This window comes from Pocillopora damicornis, chromosome 10 (genome assembly GCF_964200805.1).
Source record: "Pocillopora damicornis chromosome 10, jaPocDami1.2, whole genome shotgun sequence".
Lineage (NCBI taxonomy): Eukaryota > Metazoa > Cnidaria > Anthozoa > Scleractinia > Pocilloporidae > Pocillopora > Pocillopora damicornis.
In genome coordinates, this window is record NC_142679.1 from 20,777,495 (window position 1) to 20,804,777 (window position 27,283).

The window sequence follows — 27,283 nt, forward strand, 5'->3', positions numbered from 1 at the left end:
CCTAGGATCCCGGGTGGGATGCAGGAATCCCGCATTAAATGCGGGATCCCAGGTGGGATCAAATTTTCATCCCAGGTGGGAAAGGTGGGATCCCACCACCTAAGGCGGGATCCCGCCATTCCCACCTGGGATCTTGGGTGGGATTGCCGGGATCCCGCCTATATCCCGCCTCACATTTTACCTGGGTCGAATTGTATGAGAAATTATTTTTTGCGAGACTTCTATCAAACTTTTTATCATGAAGACAATTTTGTGAATAATAAAATTTAGTGTCATAGTTCATCTTTGTGTCGAGAACTCTTTTAGTTGGTTCATCTTTGTGTCGAGAACTCTTTTAGTTGGTTCATCTTTGTGTCGAGAACTCTTTTAGTCGGTGAAACTCACTCTTTATTTTTTTCAATTTGAAGCATCAAATTGATTGATACATAAAGCACACAAAATATTTTTTGAGAGTTCCATGTGGTATCCAAATTGGATTACTATGCTATCATAAAAACAAAAACAACAACCACTGAAAACTGCTTTTGTCACAATTGCTACCAAATTTATGTCAGTTTTCTGGGTCTGCCATAACAAGTGAAAACTCTGAAGATACAGTGTCTTGGTTATTTTATTAAAAGCAATTACTTTCCATGAGTTTCTCTGCTAGGAGTGTTTTAGGCAAGCCATGTAGTAAACAGGTGAGCAATACTGAACTTATTGACTTACTGCTGGAATAAAAGAACTATATTGAACTTAAAACAATTCAGGTACCTAATAGAAAATTTGTACTAATTTTGCAACAATAGTTACCCTCATCCATAATTCACAGAGAATAAGATAAGTATAGAACGATAAATACTTAGAAAAAATGCATGCCTCCGTGCATAAACTTGAAGAAGCAAAAGCTCATAGGTGAACCATTGGGGCCATAAAATGTATTTGAACAACCAAAGCGGCACACTGCTTTCCTTTCTTTTTAAAAAATTTTAAAAAATTAGCTCTATTGAGATTTCGGTTAGGACCATCCATTTTCCTTAAAAATTGGATGATTTTACTGTCCGCGTATGAATTTCACCAAAAGTGCTCACCAATATTTAACACGAGTCAACCCCAGCCTCGTTCTCACGTGTATGCAGTTGCATGTCCAATATGGTGCTGGGAACTGTAAAAAGGTCTATTCTCAATTTTAACCCCCATAATGAAACAAAGAAGAATTTCTCCTTACAATATCAATTACATCTGAAAATCCTCGAATGTGATTAGCCAATTGGACACTCGTAAATAGTCTAGATTTTTACAATACAGACAGGAATTTTTTCTGCACCATTCAAAGAAAATTAGAAGAAGCAAACCAGCAGAAAAAGATAAATCTAGACAATAAAGATTTACTGGTCTAGATCTGCCCATCTGGCAATAAACTGTTCCCTTGGTCTTTGGCATTACCCACCAATTTTTTCCCTAGAATTTATGTACCTCCCACAGTAGATAATGTATGTGTAAACCTCACAAATTTTATCACTCCTTCTATACAAACCAGATCTCTGATTCATACCTCTCACAGGTTGCACCAAGGTGTTACGCCAACATGACTCTTTTCTCATTTGAGCTGAAAATATCTGTTTCAGGACCTTGATGTGTATGCATCAAACTATACCAGCCTTTCAAAATTAAACAGATTGATGTTTGTTACAAAACATTGTCCATCCCTTGAAGTTGATGCTTTAAGGTAAAGTGAAACTTGATTGTTACAGTATGTGTGCTAAAGTACATATCAATTGATTATTGTAAAAAAATAGAAACAAATACAGTTAGGAATGAGAACAGAGGGACAATCAGGAGAAATAGCTTTTACTACAACCCCTTCCCCACACATTCATTTTTTTTTTAAGTGGAACAAATTCCTTTATTGCAAGTTTAGATGCAGTTATTGTATTGTGTTTAGTCTCTTTTGGAAGAATTCAAAGGAGCAACTTGCTGTGTAAGAATTGCTACAACTTTTCAAGGTTGTATGGTATATATAGACTGGGAAACATTTAGCTGCTCAAAGCCTTGTGTTTAACCTTTATTAATATGGATATCTGTTGAATAGCCCTCAGTTATGTGAAACAAACATTCAATGTCCAGCTTTATCAGGAGATTGTGACAATTGGATGACTGAAGCATGGTAAGACATTTGTACATGTAGGTTAGTAATAATATATTGTAACCCTAAAGAAGTTTTGTCTTTTTTTCTGCTTGGAGACGTCGATCAAATGAAGTATTTTACATTTCCATCAAATTGTACCCTGATGAAAAAAGAAAAAGAGAGAGCAAGAAAAATAACATTATAAAATCATTTTTTGGTGTTGCTACTTGTGACAGAGTCACTTAGGCTTATTTCCTACTTAAAACATGTTTGTTCTGTTTATTCTATTTTATGGAATTTTAGCGATTTGTTAGTAATGTGTTAATTTGTTAGTAATGTGTTAATTTTGTTAGTAATGTGTTAATTGTATTATTCCTTTAATTGCCGATTTCCCCTATGTAATTCCTGTTTAATTAATCGCTCCTAGCCCAAATTTGGTTTTAAGTTATTTTTACCTTTTCCTGTATTTGACTATAAGTTACAACTGTTTGCTCGGTGAGTTCAGTTGATTTGTTGCCTTCCTGAGAGTGTCTTTAAAGCGGATTTTAAGCTATACTAGCTTTTGGTATGTTTCAGTATTTTATGTTTGTTTATGGTTGTTTGAGCCCTAAGCTTAGCATATAGTTGTTTCCATTTGTATTTTTGTAGTGATTTTCGGGTTAGAATCTGCTTAGTTTAGCCACGTACTCTTTCTATCTTATACTGTATCTTATTTGTTTACGCTGACCTTTGTCGCACAGCATGTAAGTTCTCTGCTATGTGAACTACAATTGTTTTCGTTCTAGCAGCTGTAATATTTTGCTCACCTGCTTCCAATTCATTGTTGCTATGATTCCTGTGTTTTCATTACACTAGTAATTTCATTTTCTCCTTTCACTGTTTATTACTGTATTAGCTCAAGTTGTAATATTGCCTAGCTTGTAGTCTCTGTTGAGTTCATGTCTGGTTTAGCAATCACTATTTTCGATAGTTTCTGTCACACAATTTCCTGTTTACAAGTACTTTGTTTGTTTCCTTCCTTTACTGAATTATTTCTGTCTGTAGGATATCTTTTACTGTTAAGTACTTTTTCCTAAGTCATTTTAATCCTGCTACATCATTTGGCTCATTAGAACTTTGTTTTCTTATTTATTGTTTAGTGTCACTCGTTCCCGTTTTTTTATTGTACCGTTGCACTCATTTGCTGTGTAATAAACTTGTAAATCTTCCCTCGGATCTTTTGTTCTTACGTCGACCGTTTGGCCGTCTTACATACTTTCGGCCTCATATACAGGTATTTCCATTTTGTGTTCAAGCTAATAAAGAGATTAATGATTTATCATGGGGAAACAATGCCTCAAAGTACTGTTCTACAAAAAATTGTATATTCAAAACTGCAAGCACTGCCAATATTTAATCTTGCTGTGAGAAATCTGAAGTATGGCTATATGTTTTGGCCCATCCATAAAGTTGGTTCAGTCTGTTACTTTGTAAATGAACTAATTTATATTCATAAAAGTGTGTATACGATGTGAGTGATTTCCAGGCATCAGCTTCTTTATACAGTCCTAACCAATATTACAGTAGCGGCAGTGAATTGGAATGCTCCGCTGTTGATGCCACCTGGATTGAAACCGCAAGTAAAAAAGCTGCCCTTAAGGTAATTTATTATTACTGTTTTGACGAGCAGTCACCTGCCAGCTTCTTTCAGCTGTTATTGAAAGGTGACATTTCTCAGTCAGTGAAGCAAGATCTTGAATATTCATTTCAAAGGAAGAAAAAAAGGAAAAAAACAACTCAGATCCACCTTAAGCACAAGTTAAACCTACATGACTATCCAATTATTATTTTGGATGCTCTTCAAACAACAGATGTAGGTACAACCCCATACCACCCTTGCGAACTGAATTCCCAGTTTTCTGGGAATTCCTAGGAATTCCTAGGAATTCTCAAAAATTCCCAATTATGCAAATGACCCTTACAAACTGAACTCCCAGTTTTCTTGGAATTTCTGGGAATTTCTGGGAATTCCTAGGAATTCCTAGGAATTCTCAAAAATTCCCAACTATGCAAATTAACTCTGATTTAAAAAGCTTGGAATTACTGGGAATTTCTGGGAAAGGAAGACTCCAGGTTTGTGAGGACTTGGAATCCCTAGGAATTCCTAGGAGTTCTCAGCTTTACAAACTTCCTATAATTTAAGAAGTGTGGAACTCTTGGGAATTTCTGGGAATTGAATTTGAGGCAATTTTAATACCCTGAGGTCCACATAAATTCTAAGAAATTCTCAATACCTTGAATGTGAAGGTTTTAAGAAAAAGAGTAATTTCAGAGGCTTAAAACTTTGGCTCAATAAAAGGTATGCTATACAAAACTTACCAAGAGATATACATACATGTACATGTTTATAACTTAAAGATCATGAAATTTATTACTCAAACTAAGTTTTAGTAAATCTTTACATTAATATGGATTTTCTCATGAACCAGCTGTCAGTTATGTTAAATGGAAATTGCCAACTTCCACAATAATTAACAATAATTACATTGTTATCTTACTTCCCTAACCTACATTACTGGTTGCCTTTGTTAGAAAACCTTGGAACAGTCAAGCTCAGTTGCCTCAAACGCTGTCAGAGACCTTTTGTTGACAATACTTTTAGTAGAAATTTCATGCCTTAGACCAACAAATTCAACACCTAATTAATCTTTCTTTTTTCATGATTGTTGTTGCTGCTTTTTTTCAGTTTTATGCTCTATTTTCATGACTAATTGCTGTAATTTGTTTTGCTGTTTTTATTCTTACAAAACATTTTTGTGAGAGTTCCAATACTTGTGGATCATCCACACACTTTGCAAACATTTGGCATGCAGACAAGACAGAGGTAGTCAATGTACCCTTTGAGGAAAAACACCTTTTATATGACGTCTTCAATTTACTTTATTTGAAACTCTGATCTGAAAATATTTGTCAACAAGACTTGTTAGTAGTGAGAAGTACCAACCAAGTTTCCTTTCATAACTTAATTTCTTAAATGTCCCAATCACTGGATCTCCCAAAAAAATATTACATCTTTTTATTTTTGGTGCAAATTACAAGTCCTTCTTTATATAAAAATGAAAAGTGCTAGTCACACTTCAATAATAACAGCTCTTAAGTTTACTTGTTGTTCCTCTGTCTGTCAGCTATCAACAAAATTGTTTTATACTTCGGGCAGCGCATAACTATTTGTGGACCAGAGTTCCAACGCACCTCTGTAATCGCATATAGCTACTCCTGTCTCTTGTACAAATGTTTCTCCTTTGTAAGACGCACTCTACTCTGTTGTCAATACTGCTTTAAGTTCAGTGGAAACGACTGACTGAGGAATCGAGATGGCGGTGTTGCAACGTGTTGCTGAACGCTTGCTACGGTCAAGCTTTGTAGACTTAGGTACTGGTACACTGGGATCATCTATGTATCTCTTACACTTCCGAATGTGGTATCCTTCTTTTATAATATGAGGGTAAAAGACGATTTGTAGTCGCATTCAAAACTGTGATTGGCTTGTGTTATTTCTCACCTTTGCCATTAACACAACTCAAGTGAGTTTCGAGTCTTTTTTTCCTCGATAACTTTCGGCCACAAATCGTGCATTTGTAATACGATCGATTCTTGTCGGTTATTTCTACATAGAGTGAGCTCACATCTTTATTTATATCACCAAGCTGTCCATCTTCTAGAAGCAGAGAACCGGTCGGAGAAGTCAGAATCAAGTTGGGCGCTTCTCTTAACACTGCAATCAGCAAGCCAGCGGATTCACTTTGCTAGCCAATGACAAGTCCTAAAAGATCCACGTGATCATGCCCGTGATCGGAAACAAAGAAGACTCCATTTGGCGCTCATCTTTGAATGTACTTTTCATCGGTTGATCGCTTTTCTCAACTGTTTTGCTTAATATAACATTTCTAAAGATAGCTTTTAATGTGGTTCAATGGGAAAACGAGAATAGCGTGAGTGTTGTAAAAGAGAAGAAAGTCGTTGGCGCCGTGGAGTTAAAAGAAGGGACAACAGTTGACATATGGACCGGTACAAACAAGGGTCGAGTGGCCATCTGTAAAGCTACGATTTTGAAAGTTTGTGGTGAGTAAAAATTGCGATATTCGTTGTGATCAAAATCTTATAAAAGATTAGATGTAGCGGGTTGAATTAAGCTTACCTAACGCTCGGCGCAACTGAAACTAGAATAATTCTGAGAATCGAATCGGTCACTTGCATGCCGCAGTTTCTTAAGCTTATGCTTTACAATGAAATAAACCTATCAGTAAGGTTTCAAGATTTCTCCAGTCACGTTTGGGAACATTCAAGATTCATAACAAACCTTAGTACATAAAGAAGCCCTCCTTGGTAAAAACAAAATAATGTATTCAGCCCTTTTTTAGTAAAATCCATGAGAGAGATGTACTAACTCCAATATAAAAGTCACTCAATATAACAGAGATTTCTCAATTTGAGAATCCAATGAATGCCCTTTTCCTCATAGCCATCTTAAAAGCCTGGTCTGAGCTTTAAACATACATATTTTAATATATTATTTTTTTTCAAATTCAGATGTCAAGGAATCCAGATACAAAATGGTCAAGGTTCTTGTTGACAACCTCATTCAAGGCCAACTCATTGTGAGTCCAGGAAAAAAATACAAACAGTACAAACAGCAGCTAAGTTTGCAGTTTAGGATAACTTCATTCTAATTTATTGTTACAGTTACAACAAGATTTTAATCAAAAAATCAATTTTATTTGTCTGTAATTAGCCCCTTCACTCCCAAGAATATAACTATATAAATATAACTTAAGATATTGTATTTTATGGAAAAGAATCAACAGATTTTATTCACAATTTGTGTCAAACCAAATTTAATGATTGATTAGAACTATTTTATATGAATAGCTGTAATTGAGGATTAATCCGTATGAAGTTTTCAAGAAAAGAAAAATAAATCAAATTCCATCCTAATATTACCACACATTGATGTTAATAATTAATCAAAAATATTTTACATGTAAGCCTTAATTAAGCTTCTAAATAAATTTCATTGAATACTTGAATTTTAGCTGGGTTTTTTTAATTTAAAGTATTTATTTTATATCATTAGCCTCAAATTTTTGCTTAAAATTCCCAGTAATTCTTAAACATTCCTAAAAATTCCCAAAAATTCCCAGAAATTCCTAGGAATTTTTTAGATTTACAGCTTTTCAGGGAAAGTCATTGGTTCTCTGAGTTGGAATTCCTAGGAATTCCTAGGAATTCCTAGGAATTCCAAGTCCTGTTGGCTATAAACTTGGAATTTCTGGGAATTTCTGGGAATTTCTAGGAATTTCTAGGTTTTTAGAACCAGAGTTGTTATGGTTGGGAATTCCTAGGAATTCCTAGGAATTCCCAGTCCGAATTTACCGTGAAAATTCACACCTTGATTCCTAGGAATTCCAAAAGCCATTTCGCAAGGGCAATGTCATTAGGAAATAAATTTTTAGAAAATTAAAATATTTTCTCCTTTAAATGCCCATCTTGTTTTGTTTTTGTAGCTTGAGAAGCTTGATACAGACCTGAAAAATGATAAAAGTAACTCAATCAAAGAGAACATCAGGTAAAAGTCAGTTAATGGTGACTTAGATTTTGTAATTTCATCCTTAAACCAAATTATTATCATCAGATGGTTAATTCAGGCAGTTGCAGTACTAGTGAATCAGTGTTTATTACTCTCAGAGTTCTCTTACCCTTTTCATGGAATTTCTTGTATGTACAGCAAAAAACTTTTACTTTGTTCTGTAAATTGCAATCAAGAGACTATTTTGATTTTATCACAAAATAACAATCTCTTGTTGTTTGAAAAATTAAAATTTGGTGTTGATCTTTGAGAGGCATTAAGTTGAACATGATGCCTTTACATTATATTTAATAGGGTGTTCACCAGGTTTCAGAGATAAAAATAATCCTTTCTCTGCATTAAGTGGCCTGCTCCAATTTTTATCTAGATCTAGGCTGTAATTTTCTATTAAAATAACTCTATCCTCCTATCCCTTCATTACACTACTTCAAAGTAGTCATCCAATGTGAGTTCCCCCCCCCTAATTTCAGATGATGTATATCTGTGTCAAAGGAAAATCAAACTAATATAAACTTTCTGAAAAAGTCAAAACGAAGGAAAGCTTTGAACCACAATATTATATACTTTATATTTATCAAAAGCTGAATAAGCTGAATTTATAAGAATTATTTTTATTAAACCAAAGTATACAGAAATCTTAAATATGTTGTACACTGTAGGTGTATGTGAATAGAATCTTAAGTACAAGCAGACTTTCTTTTTTTTTTTCTTTCCCTGTTTTTACATTGCAGGTTATCTCAACCAATAATGTAGCAGTGTATGGGGGACTGTGCATTGGCTTCATTTGACAGACAGGAGTTGTAAAAAAAAAGTTTTATCAAGCAGGTACTGTACATTCCTCTGTTGAACTTGGCCGTTAGGTCAGATTATGTGACCATAGAAGTTTGTTGAATTGTAAAATTTTAGACTCAGAAACCACTGATGTAGTTTTATTAATGTGAAGAGGATGTAGAGAGAAAAAAAAAGGAAACGAAATTGATTTTCATGCTATGTAGCTTTGGCTGCCAGGAAATGGCTGCCGGTTGAAAAATTGGTCAACTAAATTGAAAATTTCCTTATCATTTTTATTACTTTGAATGACAGAAATAGCAACTTGAAGTTGAGTAAAGTTCTTTAACTTGTTCTAAACTCATCAAAAGCTGTTGAATTTGCCTTTACCCTTTGTTTACCCCTGGAATAAAGTTATGCTTTAACTCTCTGAAAAGGGACCTGTTGCTAACTTGCCTTATATCTTAATACTAGGCTATTCAATGTTCTGGTGGATTAGTGTTTTCCGAAAATGTCAGGAGGATCGTATTCACCATTTCTGCTGTAGCCTTGGTCCTGCTATTTCAGAAGCACAAGAAAAAACATCAGAAGGGATGAAGCGCGGGGCATTTTAAAATAGATATGATTTATAGGGGTGCTTATAAGGCAATTAAATAAAATTAGTTCTCTTGTCGGCCGAAACAGAAGGAGATAAAATCATCACACGAACTTCTTCAGGTAGAAATTAAGGGTATAGACGTGAGCTCTTAGAAATCAGACTTATTATATCTGAGGTTTCTTTATAAGGTTTGGCTTTTTAAAGTTACTTTTGAGCACGGCTAAGGAAAAGGAAAGAATGTCGTCGGTTTGCGACTAGGAAAATTATTGTGCCGGCTTTAGAAGTATTTTTATTAGATTGTTATTTTCATTATCGATTTGATCTGATAATTGAGGGTAAATGTAAGGGGAGCTAAGCTTTGCGTCTCGTAATAAACACTTGCTAACATCTTCAAAGTTTCTAATTCTACGTTCGATGGATAAAAGCTAAGAAGTATATAACTAAAATAAGTAAATAGAAAAAAAGCCAAACGTTTAACCAGAACTCTAAAAAATTGTTATTAAGCTGTGTTTTAAAAATCACTATAGAGTCAACTTCCTTTAGATGCGGTGGCAAGTCATTGAAAGCCTGGGCTCCACTATAAAATGTTCCTTTCTTGGCAGATTCTTTACGGACTTTAGGGAATTAATATATCCAATCCATTATGCCTAGTGGAACAAACATCTGAAGACTTGATAAAATAACTTTTAAAAAGATCTAGAGCAATGTTATGCAGACACTTATAAACAGAAGTTAAATTGTGCATTGTTGGTTGAACGCGCCTTAAGGGACTTCCAACTTAATTGGCACAACAGTTGATGGTGACTAAGATTACTATCTTTCAGTACAATTCTTACGGCTCTCGTTTGAAGTCGTTCTAAAGATTTATATCCAGAAGGAGCTGAGCTGTTTCAAACAAAATCAAAACAAAATTGAGTGTTGCGTTTTGTGATCTGCTGAGTCATTTGGCGTAAATGATAGGAATAGAAAGAGGAGGGCAAAAGGTTAGGATTGCGAAACTGAAAGTCTCTGGATGCTTCTTTAGAACACACTGTTTTGTTTTGCATATCAGCATGTGTCATTTGATTTGTCTCAGGCGGATTAGAGAGGATTAAAAACTTGATCCAGCTTGGATCTTAGTTCTTGTTGACGGTGTTCTTCACTATTCGCTCTTGAGACTGGCTGAAAGCGATTTACAACTTGTGCACGGATCAAAACTTGGTTATTGAGGACAATGGAGTAAAGAGCGCTTTGTAGGTGGGGGTGATCAGCTCCACAGCCTAAGAGGTAAGATATTCATCCTTGGTTAAGTTTTATTTACGAAGGGAGATCGATTTTTCTCTGATCTTTTGTCATTTGCAATGACATTCGACTCTTAAATTAGGCATTAGTAATACTTTGACTTTAATTTCGTGAAGAAAAAAAAAATGGGAAAACCATGGCAATAAGGTTTCCGTATCATAACTTAAAACATGAATGTTTACATCGAATGTGGAGGCTCACTGACAACTATGGATCGTGATACTTTTATTATTGAAGTAAAAGACTGGGTTTTATCAAGCATGTTTTGAAGGAAATGAGAAACATCGTGAATTGGTCCTCTTAAGAACTTATCAACTTTACGGTTTAATGGGTTTGATTAGTTATGTGCTTACCAAAATAACTAGTATTCGGGGCATGGTGCCCCTAGAAACTAAAATACCAAGAGATTTAAACGTATCCAGTCACAACGTCGACACAATAAGGTAACTTAAATATCTGATTTTAGATGAAAGACAGTAGGTTAAGAAGTTCTCACAATTTAGTCCTAATTAAAATTCCTTCCGTGGTGAATAAAGCAAAACCAGAATAAACTCCACCATTGTTTCATCTAACCTGCATTGCTTATTCCGCTCGTCAGAGTATTGTCTCCCTACATAATCGGTTGGCTGTTTTGTTCGTTTCAATTCTGTAGTTTTGCTAGTTTTGGTCCATTGTTATTTGAAGTACTTGCCTGGTTTAAAAGCGTTAAAAGCCGTTCGAGCGGTGGCAACCAACCTCGCTTTTTTCAGATCACCTTAAAATATCGAAGAATACTCCTGTTCTTAAAAAACACTCTGAAAACCATTCCATTTTAGATGCTCCGCCGACACCCATTTGCGTTTTAGTTATACCCATAATCCCTCATTTGTTCCCCATTTCCCAGTTACAGTTGCCTAAGTTCCACTCTTCCCCTAACCCTTTGTGGATCTCAGATTACAACTTAATGATGTTTTTCTCGAAAGCACTTCGTTATGTTTTTCTTGCGCACTTTAGCGGCCTTGCGTGATGTGCGATAACTTGATGACATTCATGATTACCTCTTTTAAAAATCAAGATCAATAAACTGATAGACCTAAGATCACGCTCGGCTAAACAAACAACCAATTATTCAAATATGAATGAAGTTAATTTGTCGTAAGTTAATCAGACTTATTCTGACAAGTTCCGCAACTTAAGTTTCATTGATATTTTAAATCAAAATGACACGTAAAACCTTAAAGCTACCTGATAGATTGTTTTGGTGTGCAATGGAACCAGAGATTGGTGGATTATTCTAAAAGCGCTTTCCTCATAATTGGAAGCTATCTGTGATTTGCTGAGTCATTTGGCATAAATGATAGGAATAGAAAGAGGAGGGCAAAAGGTTAGGATTGCGAAACTGAAAGTCTCTGGATGCTTCTTAAGAACACACTGCATGTTTTGCATTCAGCGTGCCTCATTTTCTTTGTTTCGGGTGGAATAGAGAAGCTTGAAAAAACTGATCTAGCTTGTATCCTAGTTCTTGTTGATTGTCTTCCTAACCATTCGCTCTTGAGACTGGCTGAAAGCGATTTACAACTTGTCCACGGATCTAAACTTGGTTATTGAGGACAATGGATTAATGAGCGCTTTGTTGGTGGGGTGATCAGGTCCACAACCCAAGAGGTAAGATATTCATCTCTGGTTACGTTTTATTTCTGAGGGGAGATCGATATCTTTCTGACCTTTCGTCATTTGAAATCGCGTTCGATTCTTGAATTAGGCATTAGTAATACTTTGACTTTTATTTCGTGAAAAAAATGGTGAAGCCATGGCAATAAGGTTTCCGTATCATAACTTAAAACGTGAATGTTTACATCGAATGTTGAGGCTCGCTGACACTTAAGGATCTTGATACTGTTAAGATATAGTTTAAGACTGAGTTTTATCGAGCTTCCTCTAAATAAAACGAGAAAAATCGTTTAATTTGGTCCTCTTGAGAACAAAACCTATCTAAAAATTTATATGGGTTTGATTGATCATGTGCCTACCAAAACAACAAATATACAGAGTATGATGCCTAGGAAACTAAAATACCAAGAGATCAAAGCGTATCCAATTACAATATCGACATACTAAAAACCCTTTGTTGGCAGTTTTGTTCGTTTCAATTCCGGGTAGTTTGGCTCCATTGATGTTTGAAGTACTTGCCTGGTTTAAAATCCTTAAATATCTGGTTTAAATGTCGAAGTATACTACTGTTCTTAATTAATAAACAGCATGAACGCAATGTTACTTTAAATGCTCCACTTACACCCATTTTCTTTTTAATTGTTTCCATAATCCCTCAATCCAAACTGAAGATATTTTAGTTCCATTGTTCCCCTAACCCCTGTGGATCTTTACAACTTAACGATCAGTTTGCCATCTAGCAAATATCGCGTAAACTTTTTTGCTCGCACTGTTTGATATTTCATGCGTCACTGGTCATTTAAAGCACAATTGAGACATTAACACAAATTGACTTTAGCCGTTTGCTTTCAAAATTTTTTGAGATTGCTTCTTTTGGATACTAATTTTTCCATCTTGCTGAATACGTCACGGTTACAATCGGTTTTAAAAATGAAAATATCTTGAGAGAGTTCGGCTGGTTTTCCGCTTACTCGACCGTACTGCTGCAGTCATTCCTCTCTTTCCATATCAAGGGCTTCAACTGGCTTTCTTCCGTGTCGTACCAGAAAAATGGAGATGTCACCGGTTCTTACCTTCAAGTTAGATGAGGTGGGAGAAGCTACAGTGAGGAACTCAGTTTGACTTCCTTATCGATTTTTTCAACATGTTGCCATCGCGCTGCCAAGACAGTAAGCTTTTGAAATTTAAGTTGAAAACCAATTGTTTTTATGATATTACATGGAAAAAGAGAGTTATTTGGCCTTAGTCTATCTTGGGAATGACCATTGGTTTTACAAGCTACATAATTATGAAGTCATCTGAGAACGTTTATTGTGTGCCTGGAGTCTGCGTAACAATTCCTTTTTTCTTCCTTTTTTTCACGTCCATAGTTACTTTCATTTGAAGTAAATGATCTTTAAGTGAGGCTACCTTTTTAGGCGAGTGTTAGCAAACGCAATGCGAATGCGAGGAAAGGAGCGGTATGGTTTTACAAACTACTCACCTAACGCGCTTCTCGTGAGCGTTCGCCTCGCGCGCGTTCGCCTCGCGCGCTTTCGCCTCGCGCGCTTTCGCCTCCCGCTTTCCTCGGCTCTCCTGTAAAAGGTATCCATGCTTACTTTAGTTCTTGCCTTGTTATGCCACGCAATCGGACAAATCACGAGACCGAAGAGTATAAAAACTATCATAAGCAAAATTTCACACACACCAAAAAAAAAACAAAACAAAACAAATCTGGGCAACTTAAACTAGTAACCTGTGTTTAGATGTGTTCAAGGAATATTGAAAAGTAGCATTAGTAAAATCTGTAATAAACAAGCCTTCAGACGTATCGGTAATTATAATAATAGCGAGGTGATCGTTCAATATTCTTCCTCACAAATAATTTGAAGCGGAGTTGAGTCCAAGTTCATTTTCTTGATATAAGATTTTATGTTGTGGATGGTATTTCATAAAATAAATAAGCAAAATGCCAAATTATCAAGCACAGAACACTTGAAAATTACCTTGCCTGGTGAAAATCATATGCCAAATTCACTTCCTGTCCAGATCTGATAACAGTTTGTAATTATGTAATTGGATACATACTATGTCAACGTTAAATATTGACTAATTTTACTTCTTTTCAATTAATTGATTAAAGATCCAGTATTTCTTCATGGCCACCGCCGCAGCACCTTCGTTTCATTCGACAAAAGAGACAACAAATTACGCCCGCCTATGCAGGCTTCTGGTGGATGTTAGTGCACGTATCTTGAGAGAGACTTTTGAGAAGAGGCGTCCAACAGGAGACCTGCATACAGTTTTGTTAAGTCCTCCGGTTCATGCAGTCTTACAACCACTTCGAAAGAAAGGAATTCTTAATCCTTCCCAATGGGGACAACTATATCCTAAAGCCATCAAATCTGCAGTTTCATCAAAGAATTTCGATATCACTCTACTGATGGTTTTGCTGAGGAATATATGCGGTCTTGCTCGTCCAGTTACCGGCTGGGATACACGTCCTCCTGCAACAGACACAACCCTTGAGGCAGATATCGCACGCATCAAGTACTACAGAAACACAGTTTATGGTCATGCCAGCGAGGCCTCGGTTGATGACCCAACATTCAATCAATACTGGAAAGACATCCAAGATGCACTCGTGAGACTGGGAGGAGCTGGTTACCGAAGTGATATTGATGGTCTGAAAAAGGAATGCATAGACCCTGATTTCGAAGAACACTCTAAAGAGCTTCTTAAACAATGGGTAGCGGCTGAAGTCAGCATCAAAGAAAGACTGGATGAAATGGCAGAGCACTTTGAGCACCTTGATAAAAGCCTGGATGAATTAAAGGATGCAAGCGTTAGCCCTATAAAGAAACCGGGAGACAAAGGTATTGTTTGTTAACGGTTCAATCTGTGCACGGCATCATGTTTTACTGCATCAGCCATAGGGTGTTAACCTCTGAATCCTCAATTTATCAATTAAAGCAAGTTAAATCATGGACACACTTTGAAACTAATACTGACTGGAGCTTGGTCTTGACACATAAGACCATAGCAGTTTCAAAAACGCTATTGTGATTATAAAATTAACGCAACTCTTGTATTCCTCTCCAGCTGTTTCAGCATACACAAACGCGTTGAAAGAATCGATTAAAAAGCAAACAGAGTTCGTCAATGTAGCTTCTCCCGTCTCATCTAATAAGGTAAGAACAGATGACATATTCACCAGCCTTCTGATACAACATGGAAGAAAGCCAGTTGAAGACCTAGATATGGAAAGAAGAGTACAACTTGAGCAGTACGGTCGAGTAAAAGGAAAACCAGTGGAACACTCGCAAGAAATTTTCCTTTCTGAACGTGATCGTAACGACGAAATGAATCCTAAATCTGTACTAATCACTGGGAAGGCAGGGATTGGGAAAACTGTCTATTGCCAAAATTTAATTCGAGATTGGGCTGACAACAAATTATTTCAACCACAAAGTAATCGAAACGTGCCTGACCTTAAGTTCGCTTACTTACTGACTTTTAGTCAACTGAGTTTGCTGGGAGATAAGCGTTTTACTTTGAGGGAGATCCTGAACCTATCTTCAGTGTTAGATGAACACTCAAATATCGACGACTTTTTATTTGAGTACATTGTTGGTCATTCTGAAGATGTTTTAATTATTCTAGACGGCTTTGAAGAGTATTCAAAACAAAATTTAATCGCTAGTGATTTGGATAACCGATATCCGAATAGCGCCCAAGAGAAAATGCCAGTAGCAGCACTGTGTGCCAAGCTAATTAAAGGAAAAATCTTGAAAGATTCGGTTGTTATGATGACGTCAAGGCCCGATGAATACGATCAAGTGAAAGGTAAAATACCCTTTGATCGGTACCTTGAAATTACAGGGTTTTCCGAGGAGCAGGTGAAGAAATACATTGAAAAGTATTTCAAAGAAAACGAAGTCATGAAAAATGCTGTAATGGATCACATCACAAAGAATGACAATCTTGTTAGCTTTGCCCATATTCCAGTTCTCTGTTTTCTGATGTGCTCATATTTTGAGTACATATTAAATGAATCGATGAACACTGATGCTCTTCCTGTCAGTATGGGTGACATCTATTCGGAAGTGATCAACATGTTTCTCAGAGCGCATAGCAGAACGAAAGGAGCCCCTCCAGAGAAAACGCTGGATAAATTGTCAAAGTTTGCGGCTCATTTGCTCCGAAAAAAGAAGTATCTCTTTAGTGATGTTGACGACATGAAAAGGTTTTCTTCGGAAGAAGTTGAAAGCCTCAAAGCAAGTGGTCTTCTCCATTGCGGTCCACCGTTTAGAAAATCATTTTCTGAAACGACGAAATATTTTTGCTTCACTCACTTAACTCTCCTGGAATACTTGGCGGCTCGTTGGTTTGTGAAGCAAAGAGAAATTCCATCTTACTCTGAAAATGCCTCAGGAATGGTATTCCAATTTATGTCGGGCATTTTATTAAAGCAAAACGACCAAGCTTTTATGCGCAAATTGCTCAGAGGACTCATTCAAAGGTCTCAGTCTATGCCTTCTGTAGGGCCACTAATATTGAAGTGTCTGGCTGAGTACCATGACAAGGAATTTGCCCTAAATTTCGTAAAGAAATTTTGTAGGCAGCTTTTTCATTTTGATCAAATTATATCATTTGTAGAAGTGGACTGCATCGCAGTATCTTTTCTGTTAGATGTCATCAGTACATTGAATGCAAAAGAAAAGGATGAAATGAATCAACTAACCTTTCAACGGTCTCATAAGCCGTTAGGTAATCGACCAAATCTTTTTAGGCGCGTCGTGCCGTGTGAACAGGGAACTGTTGAGAGGAGTCAAACATCCTCGCACCAATCAAGAGGAGCACCGCATGTATTGCTTCTCGTTGATTGTCATATTACACAAACTGGATTAAGACAAATATGTAAATTTCTGAAGAACGAGCTCTGCACTGTGACTTCTCTTGAATTTCGTTGCTGCTTAATGGCAGACGAATGTGTTGCTACGATTGCAGAATCGTTGCCATTGACCAAAGTGATTGAACTGTCTCTGGAAGGAAGTAAAATCACTGATGCCAGTGTTGCCAGTCTATGTCAAGCATTACAGACACCAACATGCAAAGTCACTGAACTTGATCTGAGTGATAATCGTATCACCGATGCTGGTGTTGCCAGTCTATGTCAAGCATTGCAGACGGTAGCATGTAAAGTTACCAGTCTTGATCTGAGTGATAATCAGATCACCGATGCTGGTGTTGTCACGGTCGGTCAAGCATTACAGACACCGTCATGTCAAGTCACCACACTTGATCTGCGTAGAAATCAGATCGCCGATGCTGGTGTTGCCAGTCTATGTCTAGCATTGCAGACAGCAGCATGTAAAGTCACCGAACTTGATCTGAGCCATAATCAGGTTACCGATGCTGGTGTTGCCAGTCTATGTCAAGCATTGCAGACAGCAGCATGTAAAGTCACCGAACTTGATCTGAGCCATAATCAGGTTACCGATGCTGGTGTTGCCAGTCTATGTCAAGCATTGCAGACAGCAGCATGTCAAGTCACCACACTTGATCTGCGTAGAAATCAGATCGCCGATGCTGGTGTTGTCAGTCTATGTCAAGCATTGCAGACAGCAGCATGTAAAGTCACCGAACTTGATCTGAGCCATAATCAGGTTACCGATGCTGGTGTTGCCAGTCTATGTCAAGCATTGCAGACAGCAGCATGTAAAGTCACCGAACTTGATCTGAGCCATAATCAGGTCACCGATGCTGGTGTTGCCAGTCTATGTCAAGCATTGCAGACAGCAGCATGTAAAGTCACCGAACTTGATCTGAGCCATAATCAGATCACCGATGCTGGTGTTGCCAGTCTATGTCAGGCATTGCAGTCACCAGCATGTAAAGTCACCGATGGTGTTGTCACTCTATGTCAGACATTACAGAGGGCGCAATGTCCAGTCAAATATTTGAGCTTGTCTGGTAATTTTCAGATCACCAGTGGTGGTAAGAGGTGTCTCAAAAAGCTGTTAAAGCAACAACCCAATCCTTTTGTGCTTGAATTGTAAAGAAAAACCTGAAAGACAAATGATCAGCAATAGTTGTTTACAAAACCGCAAAATTATCGAAACAGTGCTAACAAATATTAAGAATAGATACCTTATATACTTTTGAGTGATTTCATCTAGCACTAATATAAGTATCTTCCACAACATTTAACATGTAAGATATTTTCTATGATTGCAGCTTCCAGAAACGTTCCTCAAAAGAGACTTTGTGTAGACAGAACTGATGAAAGAAGACATAACGAGTGAATCTTTGTATCTTTGGACTGATGGCTTTTTTAGCAGCTAAGAGACGATTCAATCGCCAAAAAACTGATGACATTAATAACGATGATAATGACGCTTTTTAGAACGCTTTCTCTGCGAAATCGCTTGCGCTTGAGGAAACGGATCCAATTGTTAAGATTAGAATTTGTATTTACCATTATTCAGTCGCTGAACTTCCGTTTACATGTGCACGGCTGGTTCGAAGTATTTTATGGAAAGCAGATTAGTGCCCATGTTCCAAGAAATTCTTTACCTGCTCGATGACAGGGTCTAAAAGAAATATAATATCAAGGCCAAATGTCTTTTATCGATGTCATGGAACATGCGTTTTTCTCATCATGTCAAAATCGTGATTAGACGCCGTTGTAAATAAACCATAAAAAGAAATTTTGCACTTTGTTAAATCTAGTAAACGATTACTATGTAAAATAACCGCTATGAAAAAGATTTAACTCACCATTAACGAGCTTTTCATAGGCACATTTTGCTGAGGTGTTCTCAGAGGAACCCTTCTGTGGTAAAAGCTTTCGTTTCTTAATTATGTAACGCAAAGAAACAGAGGAAACCACTGTAAAGTATAGTCATTGAAGGGTTTAGGCCCGAAAAAAAATAGTTTGCGTGTAAGTTTTTTTCGAGGATCGCAGATTCGCCATTCGCCATTCGTCAATATCCTGCCAAATTGATCTTTCACTTGGTCAATAAAGCATTTATATGTATTTGATTTGTTATCTTCTTGGAATTGTTTTTTTTTTTTCAATCTCGAGCCCAGGGTCATTTCGGCTCATTTTCAGCGGTGCCGAAATGACCCTGGGCTCGAGATTACAAATCTTTTTCTTTTTTTCAGTAAAAAAGTCCCAGTCCCCTTCGCGGCTGTCATACAGTTCTCTCCTCAAAAGATCAATTGTCAATCCTTGTATGGGCCAATCACTGATAGCCATCTGTTTTGGGGAACCTCTCTCGCCAATTTCGCCCTCAATCATAATAAAAAAAAAAAAAAGGAAAAAAAAAAGAATAAGAACAGAGACTCGTCCAACAGACACCGTCTTCTGTCGTTACCCACTCGTGGACAACAAATATCACAAATAAAGATGGGTTTGCTCCGGAGACGTTTGATTTTTGCCAAAGCTTTTGACATGAACAAATTTTCAATGGATAAGATTTGACCTGTCAGTACATTAGAAGACACAAGATGTATCTTTACATGACAGAAAAGCTTCTGTTTGTTTACCGCTTGGTTATATTTTGGTGATGTGCTACATAACGGATACATCAACTTTTTGGTAGCTTTGGCACTTTATGCACTGGGACAGTGGCTGTCTACTACAGCTCTTAGTTCGTGACAGTGCCTTTACCAGCGAGAATTGGTCGGCCCCATGAGGTGAGTAAAAGTTTTTTTTGCTATATTGATAGGTGATTCGTATTTGTAAAGCGACAAGATCACAATTTGATCGTTCATTTAGTGTTCAAAATAGCACTCCATTCGATGACATGCATCGTAAACCCATCGACTGCGAGAGAGGAAATGAAACTGCAATCAGCTGTAGAACTCAGCTATTTAACGGTTTCTGGATGATAATTAATCGACTTATTAATTGTCCGACGATAGCGTGTACACGCATGAGGACAGAGCTGTGGTTTTGTACCATGCTCATACTTGTGCACAGTGTTTCGAGAAAGATATTGTACATTTGGCACAACGATGGCGCAAAAGAAAAATCTGAGGGTTACGAGAGGATTCGATTCTCAGACTCTAAGACTTTGCGTTGGACTGCTCCAACCACTGAGCTCGTTAACGAGTCAGGCGAATCAAAGCACCCTGTTCAAATGTCACAGGCATTCTGCATAATCAAGTACAGTTGGAGCAGTAATGTTGTATGCATTCATTGTAGAGTCATGTACTTATTAACAAATAGAGAAGCCTTGACTGTGCTCTGTTCTATTATAAAGCATGCAGGAAACGGCTAGAGCACGAAAGAAGTGTAGGGAGAAACAGGAGACATAGTCGAGTGTTTCTTCCCACTTCTTGAGTGCTCTAGCCGCTTCCTAAGTGCTTTATAACAGAACAGAGCACAGTCAAGGCTTCTCTATTTGTTTTATAATAAAGAATCCGTTAAATTACCCAAGCATTACTTTCAATTTTCAAAACAAACTTTATTTCTAAAGCGAACAACAATGTCGTCAGCATGCTCTATACTCTCATAAAGCACGCTACAATAAGCCAATCAGAATCCCTGTTAGAATGGTTCAAATAATCTGATTGGCTGTACAAGACTAAAGTTGTCAAAAGTGTCAAACCATCAAAGTTCAAAAACCATCAAAGTTCACATTCTACGATAGTTTACAAACTAAAATAGTTCGGCAAGTCGAATTTTACACTTTTGCCTGAAGTTTTTAAGTCTCTAATACAGAATCTTGAAGCGAAATGTTCAGTGAACTTCAGCCGAATTATTGCTCATAAAAACACGCGAGTTTTTTCAAGGTAGAAAACAAACTGTTCAAGGCGAGTGTTTTTTGAATGAACGACAGCCGAATTCCCGGAACATGAAGATCGCTTGTGATGACAGCGCCGGGAAACCCGGCTGCAGTGGCTGATGTGAATTGCCAATTGAATAGTTTCTGAGGCTTGCTTTACTGTGATGACCGGAGATTGCCATGATGAGCGAGCCGCGATGAACTTAGCATGATCGTATTCACTCAGACACCGTCATGATTAGTATGAATTTTAACAATTATGTCAGTTTGGTAATATTTTCCATCATTTCTGTTTTGTTCTGTTTTGTTTTTGAACACTGAACTTTATATACTATACAAGTGTTAGCCGTGTTTGATTTTTATTACCGTACGTAAGCTTGCAATCTAACTGAGCGTGAAAATCTTGAAAACTCGGAATGTTTATTTTGTGTTTCCTTTGAGGATTTTCGTATCTGCTCATGTTTTGATAACGTAAATTATGGTGCCTGGTATGTTTACAAACCTTTGTTTGATTCTTCTGTTGCTACTTGCCGGCTTGCTTTAGTTCCGAAATTTCACTTTCAATTATCGGAAAAAAGCTATAAAGAAGTCCCGGAAAAGCTCGAACATAGTACAATTGGCAGATGGCGTGACAGCTGTAGCTCAGCTCTATGCTCTATACTCTCATAGAGCACGCTCTTTCAACCAATGACAGCGCGCATTATATCCGAACTTTATTATAATATGTAATAAGAGAGATGATAGATTTTTTTTAACTCCCATGATGAACCAAGGTAGAATTTCTCCTTACAATATCAATGCATTACCAAGCGGACAAGTGATAAGCATAAATAAAAACATTAATTAGGGGATTATTAGTTGATCATATATCAAATTCTTCAAACTTACATCATAAGAATTGTATGATAGACAGAAATGAGAATTACTAATGAGATCTTGAGAGTGAAAGAGTTAAACAATACCTTTTTGTTTTAGTTTGTAGTGAAGTTGTGTACATGGTATTTTTTTTTTGTTCATTCAGAACCCTATAGAGCCCATGCAGGTTGACATAGCACCAGAGGGTGATCATCCTCCTTTAGAAGACAATTTCACCTTTGAATCTGCAACTCTGGTAGGAAAACCTTTACATCTGTCTTTGAGAACAACACAAATCTAAGATTTTAGATATATGAAAATTCACATATTTGCACTGCGGTGGAAAGATGAAATTAGGAGATCCTCACAGCTAAGAACACTACTGAAACGAGTAGTTGTAAATAGGACCTGAAAAAAAATTTCAGGCCCGTACGGGATTTGAACCCATGACCTCTGCGATACCGGTGCAAATGGTGTAAATCTATTTTTTTCTATTTAAAGCATCTCAGTGGGTCAGCATCTTACAGCTGTAAGTCCTCAAATGTGATTAGCTGGACACTCTTAAACAGTCTAGATTTTTACAATACAGACCAGAATTTTTTCTGTTTAACTTTTATTTGATACTGATATCTGTAGAATAGCCCTCAGTTATGTGAAACATGTTGGTAAATAATTGTAATAATTGTAACCCTAAAGAAGTTTTGTCTTTTTTTCTGCTTGGAGTCAATTAGAATGTAGTATTTAACATTTCCATTAAAGTGTACCCTGGTGAAAAAGGAACAAAAAGACAGTGAGAAAAATAACATCATGAAATCATTCTTTGGTTTTGTTGCATTTGGTCTTATGTGTAGGATTTCATTTTATGTACAAGCTAATAAAGAGATAAATGATATGTCATGGGGAACAATGCCTCAAAGTACAGCTCTACAAAAACTTGTATATTAAATATATATGATTGTAAGCTGCAAGCACTGCCAATATTCAATCTTACTGTGAGAAATCTGAAGTGTGGCTATATGTTTTGGCCCATCCATAAAGTTGGTTCTGTTGCTTTGTAAATGAACTAAATTATATTCATAAAAGTAGGTATATGATGTGAGTGATTTCCTGGTATCAGCTTCTTTATACAATCTTAATTTATATTGCAGCTGCTGCAGTGAATTGGAATGCCTGGCTGTTGATGCCACCTGGATTGAAACTACAAGTTAAGAAGCCGCCCTTAAGGTAATTTATCTTGGCTGTTTTGATGAGCAGTCACCTGCCAGCTTCCCTCAGCTGTTATTGAAAGGTGACATTTCTCAGTCAGTGGAGCAAGATCTTAAATGTTTATTCCAAAGGAAGAGAAAAAGAAAAAAACAACAACAACTCAGATCCACCTTAAGCACAAGTTAAACCTAAAGGACTATCCAGTCAGTATTTTGCATACTCTTCAAATGAAAGATGTAGGTACAATCCCATACCAATGTCATTAGGAAATAAATTTTTAAAAAGTGAGAATATTTTCTCTTTTAAATGCCCATCTTGTTTTGTTTTTGCAGCTTGAGAAGCTTGATACAAACCTGAAAAATTATAAAAGTAACTCAATCAAAGAGAGCATCAGGTAAAAGTCAGTTAACGGTGACTTAGATTTTGCAATTTTATCCCTAAACCAAATTATTATCATTGGATGGTTAATTAAAGCACTTGTTACATGACTTGTACATTGTTTACACTAATGAATCCGTGTTTATTACTCTCAGATTCCTCTGATCCCTTTCATGGAATTGCATGCATGTACAGCAAAAAACTTTTACTTTATTCTGTGAATTGCAATCAAGAGACTCTTCCTTGATTTTGTTACAAAATAACCATCTCTTTTTGTTTGAAAAATTTAAATATGGTGTTGACTTTTGAGAGGCATCAAGTTGAACATGCTTGATGCCTTTACATTATATTTAAATATTAAGGGTGTTAACCAGGCTTAAGTGGCCTGCTCTAACTTTTATTTACATGTAGATCTAGACTGTAATTTTTTTATCAAAACAACTTTGTCGTCCTTTCTCTTCATTACTTAATGAAAATTATGAGTATAACTGTTTCAGTTTGTACACCATGTGTGTAGTTTTGTATTTGTTACTTACAAGAAATGTCTTTTATTTGGCAGATGTGGACATGATGATTTAGGGGATCATTACTTTGAGTGTGGAGACCTGAAGTTAGTTTTGTTTTAGCATGATTATTCACAAGCAGCTATTATAAAATTTGCCCTGTATTTTTTTCTAATTTTGCTCTAAGAAATGTTGACTCAGAAATTAAAATAATTTGTAATTTTTGGTAATTCTACTGACTCCTTCCATTTACATTCACTACACATTGAAACTATCACACATAGTTCATAGAAAGGTTATGTCTTTTCTTAAAATATTTTAGGATTTTGTTCTCAGTAACAGTGTATACCTGTTAATCTTTTAACTGATAACTTCTCTATTGTATCATATAGCAATGCATTAAAGTTCCTCAAGAGCCAGAAATTTAACTGCACAACAGCAAAACATGTCGTCAACATGTGCGTTAATGTCATCAAGGTAGGCCCTGCCACATATTTTTTGCTATCAATATTAGTCAGTTTCAACCCTGTTTGTAATCAGACTTTGTGCACATCATGGCAGTATACCAGTCACTTAAAGCATACAACAACAAAAAACATGGAATTTGAATTACAAAAAAATGATTTTTTCCCCTGAGAAAATCAAAGCAACAAATACAGTGATTGAATGATCATTTAATTAAGAACTACAATCCTTGGAAAGTACATGTACCTAACAAGGCCTTGGAGAGATCTTTTCTCTATCAAAGTTATGAAAATTTTTGTGTGTGATTATTATGAACAAGGAACTGGGCACTGTTCATTAATACAAGATATTTAACTGACTGTCATGTACAAGTGTTTGTCGTTTTTCTTTGATTTGGAAATTTTTTCCAAGTAGTCATCCAGTGTGAGTTTTTTCCCCCTTATTTCAGATTATGTATATCTTATGTGTTATTATGTGTCAAAAGAAAATCAAACTAATATAAACTTTTCTGAAAAAGTCAAAACCAAGGAAAGCTTTCAACCACAATATTATATGCTTTATATTTATTGAAAGCTGAATAGCTGCATTTATAAGAAATACTTTTATTAATCAAAGTATACAATGTGGGTTGTTTTTCACCCACATTATTAATTTCTTTCGACACTATATCTTCAGTGGTTTTAGGTCAGTATTCACTTGGGTAACTGGTCACATGTGCTGAATTACGTAAGCAGGGCTGAGAACACTTCTGAATTAGTTGAGATAAAAAATAAAAAAAAGAGTTAAAATGAAAATTTAATGTATTATCATTACCGAAAAAAAAAATTATGAAATGTTGTACAAACTGATACCAGAGATGGAAGGCTGCTGATCAGGTAAAGGAGAGAGTTACCAGCATCAAAAATGTATGACAACAAGTAATTATTGGATGAGGTTGAGCATGATATCCTGAGTTATCAATACTGAGGTCTGAGTAATCCACCAAGCCAAAGGCTGAGGCTGATAACTCAACTACAAGGCTTTTTAATTCTTTATATCATGCAAAAACCAAATTCAGTAGTTATTTTATTTTCCTTTTTTTTAAAAAAAATCTGCAAAAGAAGACACTTCTCTCTAAGTTTGCAAAAGTTAAGAACAAAACACAGACGTGGTGCTTGGAAACTAAGCAGACTTTGAACTTGACATGGTGACTCAATATCTGCTCCAGATATTGGGTTATCATGTCAGCTTCACATGCTATAATTGAATATTGACTGCATGCTCTTCACCACTCAGAGTTTTCATAGTAAGTCTAATGTATATAATAATGTATATGTATATTGTCTGCTTTTCATTTTCATGCCATCTGCATCCAAACCAGTCAACAGAGCAATGAAGGTACCAGATTTTCAAAAATCAAAATTTTGTTATTTTCTAATTTTGTAGCAGAAAGATAGAAAACCAAATCTGGTGACTCTAACCAAACTGAAGTGTGCTGCAGGTATATCTATCTTTTGTCAAGCAAGTTTACAAATAATAATTATTATTTAAGCACTTATAATCACTAAAGACAATTTTAACTGATCCCCACTTATAATTATCATAATTTTTCTTGATAGGCCTTGCAGAGCTTGCTGCTAGGAAGTACGAATCAGCTGCCAGGAATTTCTTACAAGCCTCTTTTGACAACTTTGAATGTCCAGAGGTTGGTTTTCATATAATTTGACACAATGCTAAGTCCCAAATACACATGTTTGTGATAGTCTGTTGCCTAAACCCCTGCCATTGTCAAGTGTCAAGATAACTATCTAATGTACACAATGTCTTATTTTCTTTTGCCTACTCTGATCTCCCGCATAACATTTAACATCCAGTGATTCCATTTTGTTGTTGTTGTTGTTGTTGTTTTCTTTGTCCTTTTTGTGAAAAGTTAAATCCAAGAGTATGAGATGAAAGTTTAAGGCACATCAGTACACTCATTATACATCAGCCTTGATTTAATATTTTGTATGACATGGCAGAAATCTTGAATATGGTGTACAGTCTGTAGGTGTATGTGAATAGAATCTTAAGTACAAGTAAACATTCTTTTTTTTTTCTTTCCCTGGTTTTACATTGCAGATTATTATTCAGGTTATGCCTGATTACACTTAAAATACTATGAAGTATAATGTTCCATTTCTAAGAAACAAAGCCTTTCGTGAAATCGAACTGTTGGTAGAGATTATGTCTTAATTTCTTTAATAAAGCATATTTTATTCCCTTTTATTCATATTGCGACCTTTATGACTGAATGTTTCTTTTTTTGTTTCTTTTAGCCACAGTGATCGTCGCTGGAGGTTTCATATCTGTCAAATTAAATCAAACACTGGGAGGAAAAAATAATGGAAGACTTCAGAAGCAAAAAACAACATCAGAAGGGATCAAGCGCGGGGCATCTTAAAGTAGATATGATTTATAAGGTTTTTTTTATAGGGCAATGAAATAAAAATAGTTCTCTTGTTGGCCGAAACAGAGGGAGATAAAATCATCACACGAACTTCTTCAGGTAGAAAGGGTATAGACGCGAGCTCCTAGAAATCAGACTCATTATATCTGAGGTTCCTTTTGTAAGGTTTGGCTCTTTTAAGTTACTCTTGAGCGCGGCTAAGGAAAAGGAAAGAATGTCGTAGGTTTGCGACCAGGAATATCACTGTGCCAGCTTTAGAAGTATTTTCATTAGATTGTTATTTTCATTATCGATTTGATCAGATAATTGAGGGTAAATGTAAGGGGAGCTAAGCTTTGCGTCTCGTAATAAACACTTGCTAACATCTTCAAAGTTTCTAATTCTACGTTTTTGGTGCTTCTTTTAACCTGGGTTTGGCAGAAAGAAAGGGAGGTTTATACCGCATGAAAGTCTACATGCCACGACCTCTTTTTAAATATTTTTAATAGATGACCTCGAGGGGAAAAAGGGACTTTCTTTACCATGATGTTGTATCGAACCCTGTTACTTCTCCTGTTTGAACCTGATTTATTCATTTTCGTTTTTGGTTTATGGGTGTGACTTAAATTAGGCCATTTTCAATGACCCCTTATGGCTATCAC

At 36.3% G+C, this 27,283-nt stretch overlaps 3 protein-coding genes and 2 long non-coding RNA genes across 7 annotated transcripts; all 5 read left to right on the top strand.

The window, feature by feature from the left end:
- The first annotated feature begins 1,586 nt into the window (after positions 1–1,586).
- LOC149039337 (uncharacterized) lies at positions 1,587–3,882 on the top strand. The gene is made up of 3 exons (XR_016180567.1): positions 1,587–1,708; positions 2,072–2,146; positions 3,633–3,882. It is a non-coding gene; the product is annotated as an uncharacterized LOC149039337 (long non-coding RNA).
- Positions 3,883–3,915: 33 nt separating this feature from the next.
- LOC149039338 (uncharacterized) lies at positions 3,916–7,065 on the top strand. Its single transcript, XM_089185790.1, has 4 exons — positions 3,916–3,959; positions 5,672–5,681; positions 6,040–6,208; positions 6,677–7,065. Exons 1-4 carry the CDS (start codon positions 3,916–3,918, stop codon positions 6,814–6,816), a joined length of 363 nt encoding a protein of 120 aa, XP_089041916.1. The 3' UTR covers positions 6,817–7,065.
- Positions 7,066–9,083: 2,018 nt separating this feature from the next.
- On the top strand, positions 9,084–26,849 carry LOC149039339 (uncharacterized). The gene is made up of 2 exons (XR_016180575.1): positions 9,084–9,218; positions 26,742–26,849. It is a non-coding gene; the product is annotated as an uncharacterized LOC149039339 (long non-coding RNA).
- Positions 11,735–19,051, top strand: LOC113666717 (NACHT, LRR and PYD domains-containing protein 3). The gene is made up of 3 exons (XM_089185265.1): positions 11,735–12,024; positions 14,153–14,885; positions 15,112–19,051. The coding sequence occupies exons 2-3, from the start codon at positions 14,168–14,170 to the stop codon at positions 18,069–18,071; spliced, it is 3,678 nt and encodes a 1,225-aa protein (XP_089041391.1). The 5' UTR covers positions 11,735–12,024; positions 14,153–14,167; the 3' UTR covers positions 18,072–19,051.
- On the top strand, positions 19,242–27,014 carry LOC113666709 (COP9 signalosome complex subunit 1-like). 3 transcript variants are annotated; one of them, XM_089185392.1, is made up of 10 exons: positions 19,242–19,713; positions 21,829–21,918; positions 22,811–22,886; positions 23,201–23,262; positions 23,806–23,856; positions 24,142–24,226; positions 24,899–24,974; positions 25,638–25,694; positions 25,813–25,898; positions 26,512–27,014. In XM_089185392.1, exons 6-10 carry the CDS (start codon positions 24,206–24,208, stop codon positions 26,518–26,520), a joined length of 249 nt encoding a protein of 82 aa, XP_089041518.1. In that variant the 5' UTR covers positions 19,242–19,713; positions 21,829–21,918; positions 22,811–22,886; positions 23,201–23,262; positions 23,806–23,856; positions 24,142–24,205; the 3' UTR covers positions 26,521–27,014. The 3 variants fall into 3 exon arrangements, with proteins under 3 accessions (XP_089041518.1, XP_089041519.1, XP_089041520.1); XM_089185393.1 differs by lacking the exon at positions 24,899–24,974 and having other exon boundaries at positions 25,640–25,694; XM_089185394.1 differs by lacking the exons at positions 21,829–21,918; positions 24,899–24,974 and having other exon boundaries at positions 19,629–19,713; positions 25,640–25,694.
- The last annotated feature ends 269 nt before the right edge of the window (positions 27,015–27,283 follow it).